Source organism: Oreochromis niloticus, linkage group LG23 (assembly GCF_001858045.2).
Source record: "Oreochromis niloticus isolate F11D_XX linkage group LG23, O_niloticus_UMD_NMBU, whole genome shotgun sequence".
Lineage (NCBI taxonomy): Eukaryota > Metazoa > Chordata > Actinopteri > Cichliformes > Cichlidae > Oreochromis > Oreochromis niloticus.
In genome coordinates, this window is record NC_031986.2 from 34698801 (window position 1) to 34711187 (window position 12387).

General features: G+C 45.0%; 1 protein-coding gene across 2 annotated transcripts in view; it reads right to left on the bottom strand.

Moving 5' to 3' along the window:
* The window catches only part of ssbp4 (single stranded DNA binding protein 4), an 83958-nt gene extending 71822 nt beyond the window's left edge, over window positions 1–12136 (bottom strand). Inside the window, exons 1-2 of one of the 2 annotated variants that reach the window (XM_005478723.4) lie at window positions 11929–12131; window positions 686–758 (exon numbers count right to left, since the gene is read on the bottom strand). In XM_005478723.4, the coding sequence (XP_005478780.1) occupies window positions 686–758; window positions 11929–11984 (129 nt within the window). In that variant the 5' untranslated portion in view covers window positions 11985–12131. Of the gene's footprint in view, window positions 1–685; window positions 759–11928 lie in introns of both variants that reach the window. The other variant, XM_025903061.1, reaches the window with a different exon arrangement.
* Window positions 12137–12387: the final 251 nt, after the last annotated feature.

The window sequence follows — 12387 nt, forward strand, 5'->3', positions numbered from 1 at the left end:
CGCCTTTGTTTGCCATTAAAGCCCTCTCTGCGTTGTGGACTGTATTAAGCGGAGATGAATAAAGCCAATGAGCAGCGGAGGTGTTCTCCTGAAGGAGGCCTGGACATGGGACCATTAGCAGGAAGGATGTACATTAAGGAAGAGGATGCAACACATTAGAGACCCTACCTCCTCGACAGTTCAAGGGCATAATATAAGGCTAATATGTATAGCAGACCTGAAACAAATGGTTACGTTTGCAATTGTTTCCAATACTAAAGTTACGCTCAGTTTAACTTGTTAAATGTCAGAACAGGACAGGAGCAACAGCACCAGCTTACAGCATGTCAAACTGTTCCAATTTAACAGCTGATTAAACTGGAGCTAATAACGAAGGGATGCTAATCACATTAAGAAGCCCAACTGACAGCATGTTTACATTGTCCCACATTAATAAACACTCCAAAGTACTGCTGTTATTCAGCAACTGTAAAACACACACACACACACACACACACACACACACACACACAGGACTAGGCTCACTAACATGTTCATGTTTTTACACTTTCTCAAAGTCGGGACCTCAGCTGCCTGCTCGAACACATAACAGCTCATAATGTGAATTCCATTCCTAGTCATACAATAGAGGGGGAATCACACTCATTCTCGCTGAACAGGAAGTCAAACTAAAAGAGCTTCTTACCTCTGACAGGAAGGTCTGTGCTGATTTCTGCGCACCAACATGCAGCAAATACTCGTACACATATAAAGCTAACCTGAAAAACAAGAGCAGAGACGAGAGGAGGAGTGAGCGCTGAGGATCACAGTGAGCGTTCATTCAGGAGGATTTCAAAAGTGAAGGAAAAGTCAAACGTTTGTGCACAACTGGCGGAAAATCATCGCCGTGTCATCTGAGATGGCGCTCGGATAAACTGATTTTACAGTACAGATATCATATACACAGCGACGGGGTCATGAATGTGTGATGTGCAGGTTTCAGGATGACTGCTGCTGAGGCACAGAGAAAAACGTGGATGAAGAATATCCTCAGACGCGAACACACCCAAGTGGATTCTACGTGTTAGAAATGATAACACAAATCACTCTTTAAGAGACAAAAATGATTCATTAATATAAACAGCAATTAGTTTAAGACAGAAGCACAGCTGATAATTATTAGCAGCTTTTCAATCACCTGTGAGACAAATCTTAAATCAAATATTGCTGTCTAAGCTCGGTCCATTAAAAGAAAATCTTTTAGGATCATCCAGCTAAAAGAGCAGAAACACAGCTGCTGGAAATGGCTGAGGGGGCTCTGCAAACAAGCCTTTAATATTACACTTCTGCTGATATCAAAAATATAGTGTATTCTTCTCACACTAAACAATAGACTTTATGTCCTCATATTTACACTTTGCAGCTCAGCCTGTATTCATCACGGAAGCTTTACTCGCATATCCTTTAGAGGGTTTCAGTGAGCAGGAGCCAATCACCAGGTAAAGAGGTGGGCTACACCTGCCAGTCAATCGTGTACGAAAAGACAGACAAGCTGTTCAAGCTCACACTCACACCTGCATGTGACATTAACCAATTAACACAGTCTGCTTGTCTTTGTACTGATGGAGGCAACCAGAGCATCAGCACAGGGATAAAGACCTCAGTCAGCCGGCTGCTTCCAACCCAGAGCCTGCTATCTGTGAGGCCTGATCACAAAGGATCAAACTACTGAGTTAAACTATTTATTCATGCACAGGAAAAAAAGAATAACGTTCGGTTCTACTATTAATCTTTTTTTTTTTAAACGCTGGTTCATGACTTTAAACAAGTCGTGCACATTTTGACTGCACAGTTTCCCACCAGTCACCAATAAAAACACACATTTTTAACTTTTGCTGTAGAAAATGAATTCGGCTCGTGTGATGTGTCGATCCGAGAACCAGTAAAAGTCCGGTTGCCTAGCAACAAGATGGTGGGACTTCATAAAGTCATCGCTTCCCGCCAAGAAACTGTACGACACATTCTTCTTCTCCTTCTTCTCTTGGCTGCTCCCTTTAGGGGTCACCACAGCGGATCATCTGCCTCCACCTCCTCCCATCCCAGCATCCTCCTCTGTCACACCAACCCTCTGCATGTCCTCCTTCACTACATCCAACCTCAGCATCCACCTTTTCTCCTCCACACACATCTAAAGCGCCTCGGCCTCGCCTCCCTGACTTTGCCGTGTCTCACCACCATCCTGGAAATCTTTGATTTCGGTCTTGCTGCTGTCCTTCTGTCACAAATAACCCCTAATACTCATCTCCACCTGCTCCACCCTCCCCGCACTCTCCTCTTCACCTCCCTTGTGCTTTGGATAGTTAATCCCAGGTTCACTACCTCTGCTAGCATCCTCCCTGCTTCACACATGTACTCTGCCTTGTTTCTACTACTTTTTATTCCTCTTCTCTCCACTGCATACCTCCACCTCTCCAGGCTCTTCTCCACCTGTTCCTTACTCTCATTACAGACCACAAGTCATTCCCGTATCTTCATGGTATGGCTCCTCAGCTTTATTCCACTGTAGTTACTACAGATCTGCTCTTGAAAATCGGTACCAGCACAGGTCTCCCTTCCTCAGCCATCCTCGCACTCTCACAGCTTGTGTCCTGAGTCTGCACGACACATTATCCTACTACAAACCACCATGTCCTCTTTTTACGTCAGCTTGTGGAACATTAGATAAATAAAAATCACATGGTTTTAGAGTTTTAGAGGTAATGACAGGCAAATGTTGTATTCTGTGGACAGAGCCAGGTGATCTACCTGCCCCTGCTTCCTGTCTTTATACAGGAAAGTTATTCGTAGTAACTTTAAACCCATTATGAAAATTTCCAGCTCTTAGATTTCAGTAAAGTGAATTATCACGATTCATAGTTCAAAAAAATATTTATCTGATACGGAGCGTCGACGCAGCCGCTCGGTTCATCCTCCGTGTGAAACAAGCCGGGTTTGCTGCTCACCCTTTAAGCCGACTCCTGATTGGCTTCCCGTGGTGCTGCTGTGCAAACAGCCACAGCTGTATGCCTGAGATGACCACATTAAAGATATCCACTTTCACTGACATCACACAGAGGCGAGAGTAAAAAAAGCTCACGGTAACCTGAGCTTTTAGCTCACAGGGATCACTTGCACAACCTTAAATGAAACTCTGTCTGTGATTAATATGAGAATGTGCTGTGGTAACAGAATTAAACTGACAGAAAGTAAAGAAAAGCGTCTTAGCCCCGCTTCGATGCACAGATTTGAAAGTGGTATTGATCTTCTCAACTATTCACAGCAGAGAAGCAAACAAACATATTTCTCAGTGGCTGCAAAGGACTTATTACGAACATAAATGTACTTTATATCATAAATAGCATCAGTTTTTAGAGACCAGCCAATTACTTTCTTTCTCTTCCCTTATTAATACTCATACTACTGCCACTTGGCCAGACTCACAAAACTCAGGTAAACAGTATTTACCAACATTATTATCACAAAGAACTCAAATACTGGCACCCACTCCCGGTTAGACAACAAATTCATCTGCATAAATCTGCATGGACACACATGCTTCCCTCGGGTTCACCATTTCAGGACAAAAGCAAACTGCTCTACTAAATATTTTTACTACGATGAAGAAGCGCGGACAGACGCCACACCATGCAATCATCTATATTCAGCTCTCCCCGCGTCTACAGCACAGTGCGGGGAGGTGCTGTGCTTTTGTGTACGGTGGGGGCCATAGATTTTATGCTGATCACATGCATCAAGGCCAGACCAGACAGAGAGTTATGATGTTTGGGTTGTTGCTGGGTGATACTGAATGAATCAATAATGAGCCGGAACAGAGTTGAACAATCTGACTCTTTATGTCTTTAAAGATGTCACTGCAGTGTCTTGAGAACTATCTGCTAAAGTGTTGCAGCTGGTCCAGACTAGTTTCAGCCAGACACACGATCCCATCACCTGCGGTATTTCTAACATCTGAAACCATCCTGTTTACGCCCGTATCAGCGCCTAATGTAAGCACACAGTTTAAGGAAAACATATATGTCGTGTGTGTGTGTGTGTGTGTGTGTGTGTGTGTGTGTGTGTGTGTGTGGCTGTGTTTATATATCTTTGTGGGGACCAAGAATTGTACGTTTGCTATGCTTGTGGGGATCAACACCCCTTATGGGGACCAGAATCCCAGTCCCCATGAGTTTGAAGGCATTTTTGAGACTCAAATGTGGTTTTAGCATCAGGGTTACAATTAGGTTATGGTTAGGCATTCATTTTTGATAGTCAGGGTCAGGGTAAGCTGCTATGTGAATTAGCATTATGTCAATTAGATGTCCCCACAAAGATATGAAAACACGGTGTGTGTGTGTGTGTGTGTGTGTGTTTGTTTGTAAAGGGGACACGATGAAAGACGGGTGGGCAGGGTTTCTGTACAGAGTCACATGTAGGAGCAAATTGCTTGTTGTTAATGTTTAATATTGATCTCAGATGCAGCAACTGTTCTGCTGAAGTGCAAGTGATCAGCTCGGTGTTCAGGAAAATGCCCATCGTCTGTAACTAAGAGTCATCTGTGAAAATGTGCAGCAAAATCACTTTTATTTTTTAACATTTCAGAGGATTGTTGGCTCTAACATGACCGAGATTATCACTTTACCTCCAGCTGTGTTTCATTAGAACAGGATACGAAGGAAACGGCACTACTAACATGAAACTAACTTATTTTAGTTTCATGTTAGATTTTTGTGCATTTTAGCAAAAAATTTAAACTTTAAATGAGAAAGAGATATACTATTTTCATCCAATAATAATAATATCTGGACGCTCCCTCTGTATCGCACAGATCTATTGTAATATAAAGGGTAAAGCATGTTTGGGCAGTGGAGCTGAATCAGTGTGTTGGAGAAGGAGCTCCACTGCCTGTTGTGTGTTGGAGGGTGGCGGGGTTATCTGTGATGGATCACAGTTTGTTCAGTGGCCTCCTCTCCACCACAGTTTCAACAGTGTCCAGTTTGCAGCCAATCACAGAGCACAACAGGCTTTGCTGCAAACTTCCATCATTTTGCTGCCCACACTAAAGGATCTCAGCTTCCTCAGGAATCAGAGCCTGCTCGTCCCCTCTTTATGCACAGCCTTCCGGTTCAGTCTATTGCACGGTGATAATCACAGCAATAAATTTTTTAAACACAGAAAGATTTGTAAGCTTCTTGTTTTTAGCCAAGAGCAACGACTGCAGCTTTGGCACGTGGAGCTAATCATGAAAATATGCAATAATGCGAAAACGAGCTGCTACAGAAACACTGATCACTTTAGTTGGAGCATCAAACACCAAAATGACTCCTTTGGCAGGGGCGTCAATAACGTATGTAAAGCTCGAAAGAGTTATGTGGTTAATTATTTGAGCATTTAAACCAGCAGAGGCCGACACGCTCTTCCAGTCAAAGTCTCAGTCGTGTGGGAAAGGACTTGCGTGGAAGCAGCCAACCAAAGCCAACTCAGGTCGCGCATCCTTTTTCTCACATCTGCATTTTTGGCAGCTGCACATTTAGAGGACGCCATTTCAATTCAATTCAATTTTATTTGATTTATGTAGCGGCAAATCACAACAGCGGTCGCCTCACGGTGCTTTATATTGTAAGGTAGACCCTACAATAATACATACAGAGAAAAACCCAACAATCATATGACCCCCTATGAGCAAGCACTTTGGCGACAGTGGGAAGGAAAAACTCCCTTTTAACAGGAAGACACCTCCAGCAGAACCAGGCTCAGGGAGGGGCGGCCATCTACCGTGACTGGTTGGGGCGAGAGAAGGTATGCTAAATAATCAATCGCAATGAAACTGTACTTGCAGTTTAGCAAGGTTCCACAAGCAACCCTGTCTCCTAAAAATGATGTTCACGTGACATTAAACTGCATTCTCAGGGATGTTTCTGAGGGACAGCTAATACTGCTCCCACCTAACAGTTTAAAAGTGCATAAATCACAGGAGTGTCATCCAGAAGAAAAAGGTTCGACTCCTGTATCCTACCGATGTTCTGGCACGTTTGTATTTTCTGTTTTTAAACTTGAAATTTTGCCTTCATTGCTCTTTAGGTGTATTTTCGCTCACTGTTTGTTTAGAGTTGGGACACAGCAAAAGATCATAGGTCTAATAGACCCTTTCACAACCTCCTAAGAAGCTGCTCCATTTTATGACAGCAGCAGAGCAAGAAAACAAAATTAGGTCTTCCTCAAAACAAGAAGACGGGACTGCCACATGTTGTAACGTTCAAAATCAACCCTGCCTTTGCAGTGCAAACACCCAGCAGCAGGCGCCAGGTCCTATATGCTGCACCTACGCCGTACAGGATCGAACAGATTCCCATAAGCACTGCGCCGATGAAATTTTCATGGCAGAGTCTGGTGTGATCTGAGGGGCTCCGTGCCCTAGCGATGGGCACCTGCCCTGGCTGCAATGCATTATTTAAAAACACTCATTCAATCCAGGCTTCAGGGGACACCTTTTGTTACCCTGTCAGAACCAGTAAGTGTAACCCGGCTGAGGAGGAGACATTTTTGCGAGCCGGTGGAGCAGAGCTTGAGGAAGAACAGGTAGATAAAGTAGGCGTGAGGGGGTTAGCTGTGGCAGAGGGAAACTGAAGGTCAGGGCCTCGGCTCTTTGCTCTACGGACAGCACCGGCGAGAACGCTTCCCCGTGACCCCTGCTCCGGTTACACGTGTCAGTCAGGAATAAAAGGTGAGATGCTTTCGAGACAAAGCACGAGCACAAACAGCCCTCTCCGCAGCTTATGCTTCCTCTGAAGAGGTTCACAAAGGAAATTTAACAGAAAAAACAAATTGTTGATGCAAATTAGTCGATGAGACGTGGGAGATCAGTCTGAGTGGGAGGAAGAACATCTGACCTGTGCTTTGACTGCCGACTAAATATCAAGGCCCGTCACATAAAGTGTGTCAGGCTGTATTAAAAGAGCCACAAAGCCAACCGGCAGAGCATCTGTCTCGTCCTCATCTTCTTTATCTTAAGACGCAAAATGATTCATAACAATTTTTAAACCATAAGCAGCTCCGAAGGAGAAGAATGAAAACCCTCTACAACATCGCTTCTGATCTTCCTTCCTTTCTCGTCGCCAACATCACGCAAGCAAACTAAGACTTTGCTCCATGTCCACACATCAAGGAGATCTCTGCCACTGTCACATCCCCGGGAAACACACACCTGACATTTAGCCCCAGGCTGTCCCAGCTCGCCTCAGGAGACAAGGGCATCTCGGCTGAGTTTAGCGAGCTAAAACACAGACAGTTAGCAAATTAACTCTCATGTCTTTGTTTCAATAATTCAGCAGCGAGAGGGGCGGCAGGCCGAGGAAGGAAGCGATGGAGGATGAGGCAGGGCCTCTAACTGCATCTGCTTTCACATACATGCCTTTTAGAAACAATAAATACTGATTTTAAAGCGCGACAGGATAAAAGCACGATATCTTCTTCCCTAAATATGAAACATCTACACCCAGCATATACACACAGTACGGCTGTGCCCGGTGTGGATGCAGTGATGTATCACTTAAAGGTGAATGAGAGGGTGGATGCCCGTTTGAGACATCTGTGATAGAGTGAAGCTGTTTCACTAAAGCTTATTCCCGCTGCGCAGCGGCTGTGTATATTTTTTGGGCTCAGTTATGGCATTTCCTTTGTCAAAACAAATCAGCGTCACCGAGCATGTAAACAGCAGTGGCTTTAGCCATGGGTTAATCCACACATTGTTAGAGACACACAAGCACACACGAAGCCTCCTCTCTCCCTCTCGGCTCTGTGATGTTACCTGCTGACAGAATCACGTGGAACTTCTCTCAGAGTTTAACAGTAAAACTGGATTTTTAACCCACAAAAGCTGTTTCTAGGTGAAAGAGGCAGACGAGGGCAATTGACTACCATCCTCAGCAGGTAATGAGGACGATAAGATGATGCAACTTCAAAAAGGAGCTTTTGTTTTGTAACCGACGTATGTTTAGGAACACACAGAGCCTCGTTTGCCCGATCGAGGCTTTTTCCCGTGTGCTAATAAAAGACACGCACACTTCTCATCTGTGTGCTCTGTTGCCAAACTGATTAACAACTTCAGGCACGTAGCTTCAATATTTATACTCTCTTCTTTATTTCTAAGTGAGAAAACTAGCAAATTTGTGCGGATGCACCAGAAGCAGCTGACGAAAGGCAGCATTAATTGACTGTTGACATATCTGAATGAAAGCACAGTCAGCCAAAGGGTGCTGAGGGTAAATCGAGGGCTTCTTTACTTTTAGAGCAGTGTTTCTGCTTGTGTTAGCGCGCAGCTCTTTATGCTTCCTTCAAAAGGCTAAAATGCAGATGGCAGAGCCATCTGTGTAGAATCAAAACCATGCATTCAGACCTGAAGATCCCCATTAAAGTGCATGTAAATACATGGGAGGAGTCGGGGGAGGAGCAGAGGATGTAAAGAAACCCATGTTCAAAACAAACTGATTAACTTTACACTTGAAGCTCTTTCCCCGCATAAACCCAACAGCACTCGAAACCACACGGACAAACCGAGGATTAGAAAACAAACGCGCGGAGCGAGTTCTTTTAGAAACCAAACACGAGTTTAAAAAAGAAGAAAATCAATAAAAATAAGGTGTGGCGTCGATCCGTGAAACATTTTTGTGAATGGCGCCTTTAATTAATGTGCTGGCTCCATCAGCGCACAATTCAAAGAGGTTCCAGTTACATAGGAGACATTAATACGGAAGCTTCAGTGTCACTCCCGTCCCAATTAAATTAAATAAAACACTGAAAAGTGCAGAGAGTAATTAATTTCTCTGGCTGTGAGGGCACCGGTTCCTCCTCCACCTTTATTAGTATTATTAGCTTGTTTTCTCTTTACAAGACGCCTCATCACAACAACGTTTCTCAAGGATCTGCAAAGAAAACACTCTCCCCCCCCTCACCCCCCTGCATTTCCTGCTACCTGTGATCTCAAGACAGCTGTATGGTGAGGCCTTGGTCGTGCAGCGGAATCCACAAAAGTTAGAAACGCTCGTGTGACTGTTTCATGTTGCATTTGTGAGCAAACGGGCTGGATTCGAGCCTTGGCTTCAAGGCTGTGACGGAAATAAAAAGCACACTGTACATGTGTCACAACACAATTAACAGCAAAACTGAGAGTGCATGCTGGAACATTTTGTGTAGTGACCCTGAGAGCTACTGTACATACCTGCAGCGTTCAGTACTGTAAATACAGAGCAGCTTTATTAAACACTTCATCAAGAACAAAACCTCACAAGTCCTTCGGTAAATGAAGCACTGCTTTCTAAGTTAGGCTGCCACCTCGGTATTGAAGCATGCTCCCCGTTACAGGCCCTTTTTAGGCTCTGTAAACAGAGCGGTGTAAAAAATTAGTGTACATATCGTGATTGTTTTGGTTCCGTTATTTCCAGTGTGAGGTTAATCCCTGAAAAGATCCAGCAGCTGGCCATCACCACACTTCTGACACCCCACAGGAAGAAAACATGCTGTCGATTTTAAATATTGCACGTGCACATGCTTGAAACGTTTTAGGCACAAGACAAGGAAGCAGTTTAATAAAACACAATATAAAGTTATCAGTAAATAGTCCCCTCTATAACTTCTTCCCCTTGTGTAACTCGCGTGGCCTGCCCACAGTCATGAATCGTCCAATTGCTTTCAGCTTCACAAGGAAAACACACTTTGAACTATTACATTTTTCTCTGGCCTTAAATGTGTGTGTATCTGATGTTCCTCTGCAAATTCATGTGTTAAATCTAAGAGCCGTGCAGCTCCTTTAAAATCAAAAGGACACAAAAATAAAAGTGGGGAAACATTCACACTTTATTATGATTGGAGCTGTTGTACAAAAACTCACTGCAACCTTACTTAATGAAACCAAGAGCGTAAAGTCATATTATTCATTTATAGATGACCTAACTGAGCACCATAATCTTCTACGCAAGAGCTGGAGCTGTGACGCCACACTGCACGCCTGCTTTAATAAGATACGAGCCCATCCGGGATGCCCTCTGTTTAATATCTGAATATGTAAAGAGTCGTATGAATATGTAAATATGAATATGAGGCAATTCAGTGATGCATTGAGGCAGCTGTTGCGAGCTCTACACTTACAAGGAAACATGTGTTGGCCCTGCAGGGCAGGTTAGGGTGACAAGACAGGTGAGCGGAGAGGGCAGGCGTCATCTGTGATGTGTGGACAACACCTGTAAGCCTGTGACACGCCGAAGGGACGCGAATATACACAGAGACGAAAAGAAAAGGTGGGAATAAACGCAGAAAAACAAACTCAGAAACGCTGTTATTCACAAGCAGCCTTAGCGCACCAGCATTCATCATTTCCAGCTCTCCAAAGACTTGTATTTCTTATGAGTTCAATTATTAATCTCCTCCTACACTATCATTTGAAATACATGCTGCCTCTGCACTGATTTCACTCCCAATAACACACGGAGCATAATCCACAGTCCCCGAACAAGCAACGGGAACACAGAACTCAAATGATAGATGGCTTTCAGCGTATTGTAAATAAACTAATGAAGCTGAGCCACACAAACAGGTGTAAACGCAGCCTCGGCGTCTGCTGGCGGTTCATGTGCAATATTAAAGCATCATATGCTGGTTCAAAGGTCACCCTGCCTGCTGTTCATGAGAACCACATGGGACTGTTTTCATTTAGGATTCACTCCTCAGCACACACACACACACACACACACACACACACACACACACACACACACACACACAGAGCTGCTCAATTTTCCAATAAACTGATGGGAATTCAAAGTGAAATCAAAGGCTTGTGGCACAAGGCATGCACAAAGTCGTATTCGAGGAAGCTTCCACTAAGCACATAAGCGAGCCACATCTCTAGAAGGCTTAATCAATTGAATATGACACGGCAATGCATCAAAAAATACAAGAGAGTCTCTAAAGAAATTTGGCTTCTATTACAGATGCATGAGGTGCAGCGGAACAGCACAGCCTCCCAGGACCTGACAGTGTTTTTAGATTACAATTGCATCCCAGCAGGGATCCCTACACTCCTCTAACCTCAGACTGTTTAGTGCTTAAAAATAGCTAATGATGATAAAACACGGCTCTGATCTAAAGTGCTGTGATGCAAAGAGGGTCCAACTCTTTGAAAGACATGCTCCAGCTTAGCAGGGACATAAAGGAGAGAGGGCGGCAGCCTCCCATCCACGAGAGACAGGGGCATTTAAAAGTTACACTGGCTTTGTGTAGTGAGCCCAAATCCTGGAAGGATGCACAGGCAAGGAGGACGATGTGGACAAATAATAAGGCACAGCAGAAATAGGCAATAAACGAAATTCTAATCATTTGTCCAATATTATGTGTTCACACAATAACAGCGCAGACTTCATCCTAACGTTCCTCAGCGTCCTGCAAGAAGCAGCAGCTGAACATTCAGGCTCTGCTTCCCGTGACTGCAAAAGTTTGGCCCCGCTCACTGAACTTTCCCTGCGTGGACCCGGCTTCACGCCTCGGGACCCCGCAGAGCAGGCAGCCCATCCCGCCCTTGCTCCTGCCCCCTCCGGAGGAGCAGGAGCAGGCTCCTCTCCACGCGCGTGGAAGTTCTGATGCCGAGAGCCGCAACAAAGTATCAGGACAGAAAGGAAACGGCAACAGTGTCGCTCCCCACGAGTGACAGAAGTGTGCGCACGGCAGCCGTGTTTCAGACACAAACACGCAAACTGGAGCCACGAGCAGAGGAAAAAGTTTATCGCGCACCTCCGAGGGGGTCACGGGGAGGAGGGAGGAAAGAGGAAAGCGGCTCCTGTGAAATTACCCTCGCTACTTTACAAAGTTGTGCCGCTCGCTCCTCGCGCGCTCACACACACACACGGCGGCTCGGTCACTTACTTTTCTCGCGCCTGGCTGTCGGAAGGGACGACGGCTCCTTTACCTTTGGCGTACATGCTGCTTCTGTTTTAAGACTTTTGCCCCACTCAACACCTGTCAAAGAAAGCAGCCAGCAAAACGCTCCATCTCCATAGCTACCCCTTTAGTGTTTTTACTCCCCCTTCTCCTCCCCCTCCTCCTCCTCCTCCCTCCTCCTTCTCTCTCCTCTCCCTCCCTCTCTCTCTCTCTCTCTCTTTTTTTTTTTTACATCTCCAACATTGGCCACAAATCAGGCACAGTTTCTACTGGGGGGGACTTGAAACCGTCCTCCGTTGGATTTTTTTTTCCCCTCCTCAGCCGCTGTTCCGCAGGCCTGCTCTTCCTCCCTCTGTTAAGCAAACGGTGGGGGCTCCTTAAAGGGAAACACACACTTCTTGTTTGCGGACCGCAGGAGGAGAGAGGAGGGGGAGATGGGAAATA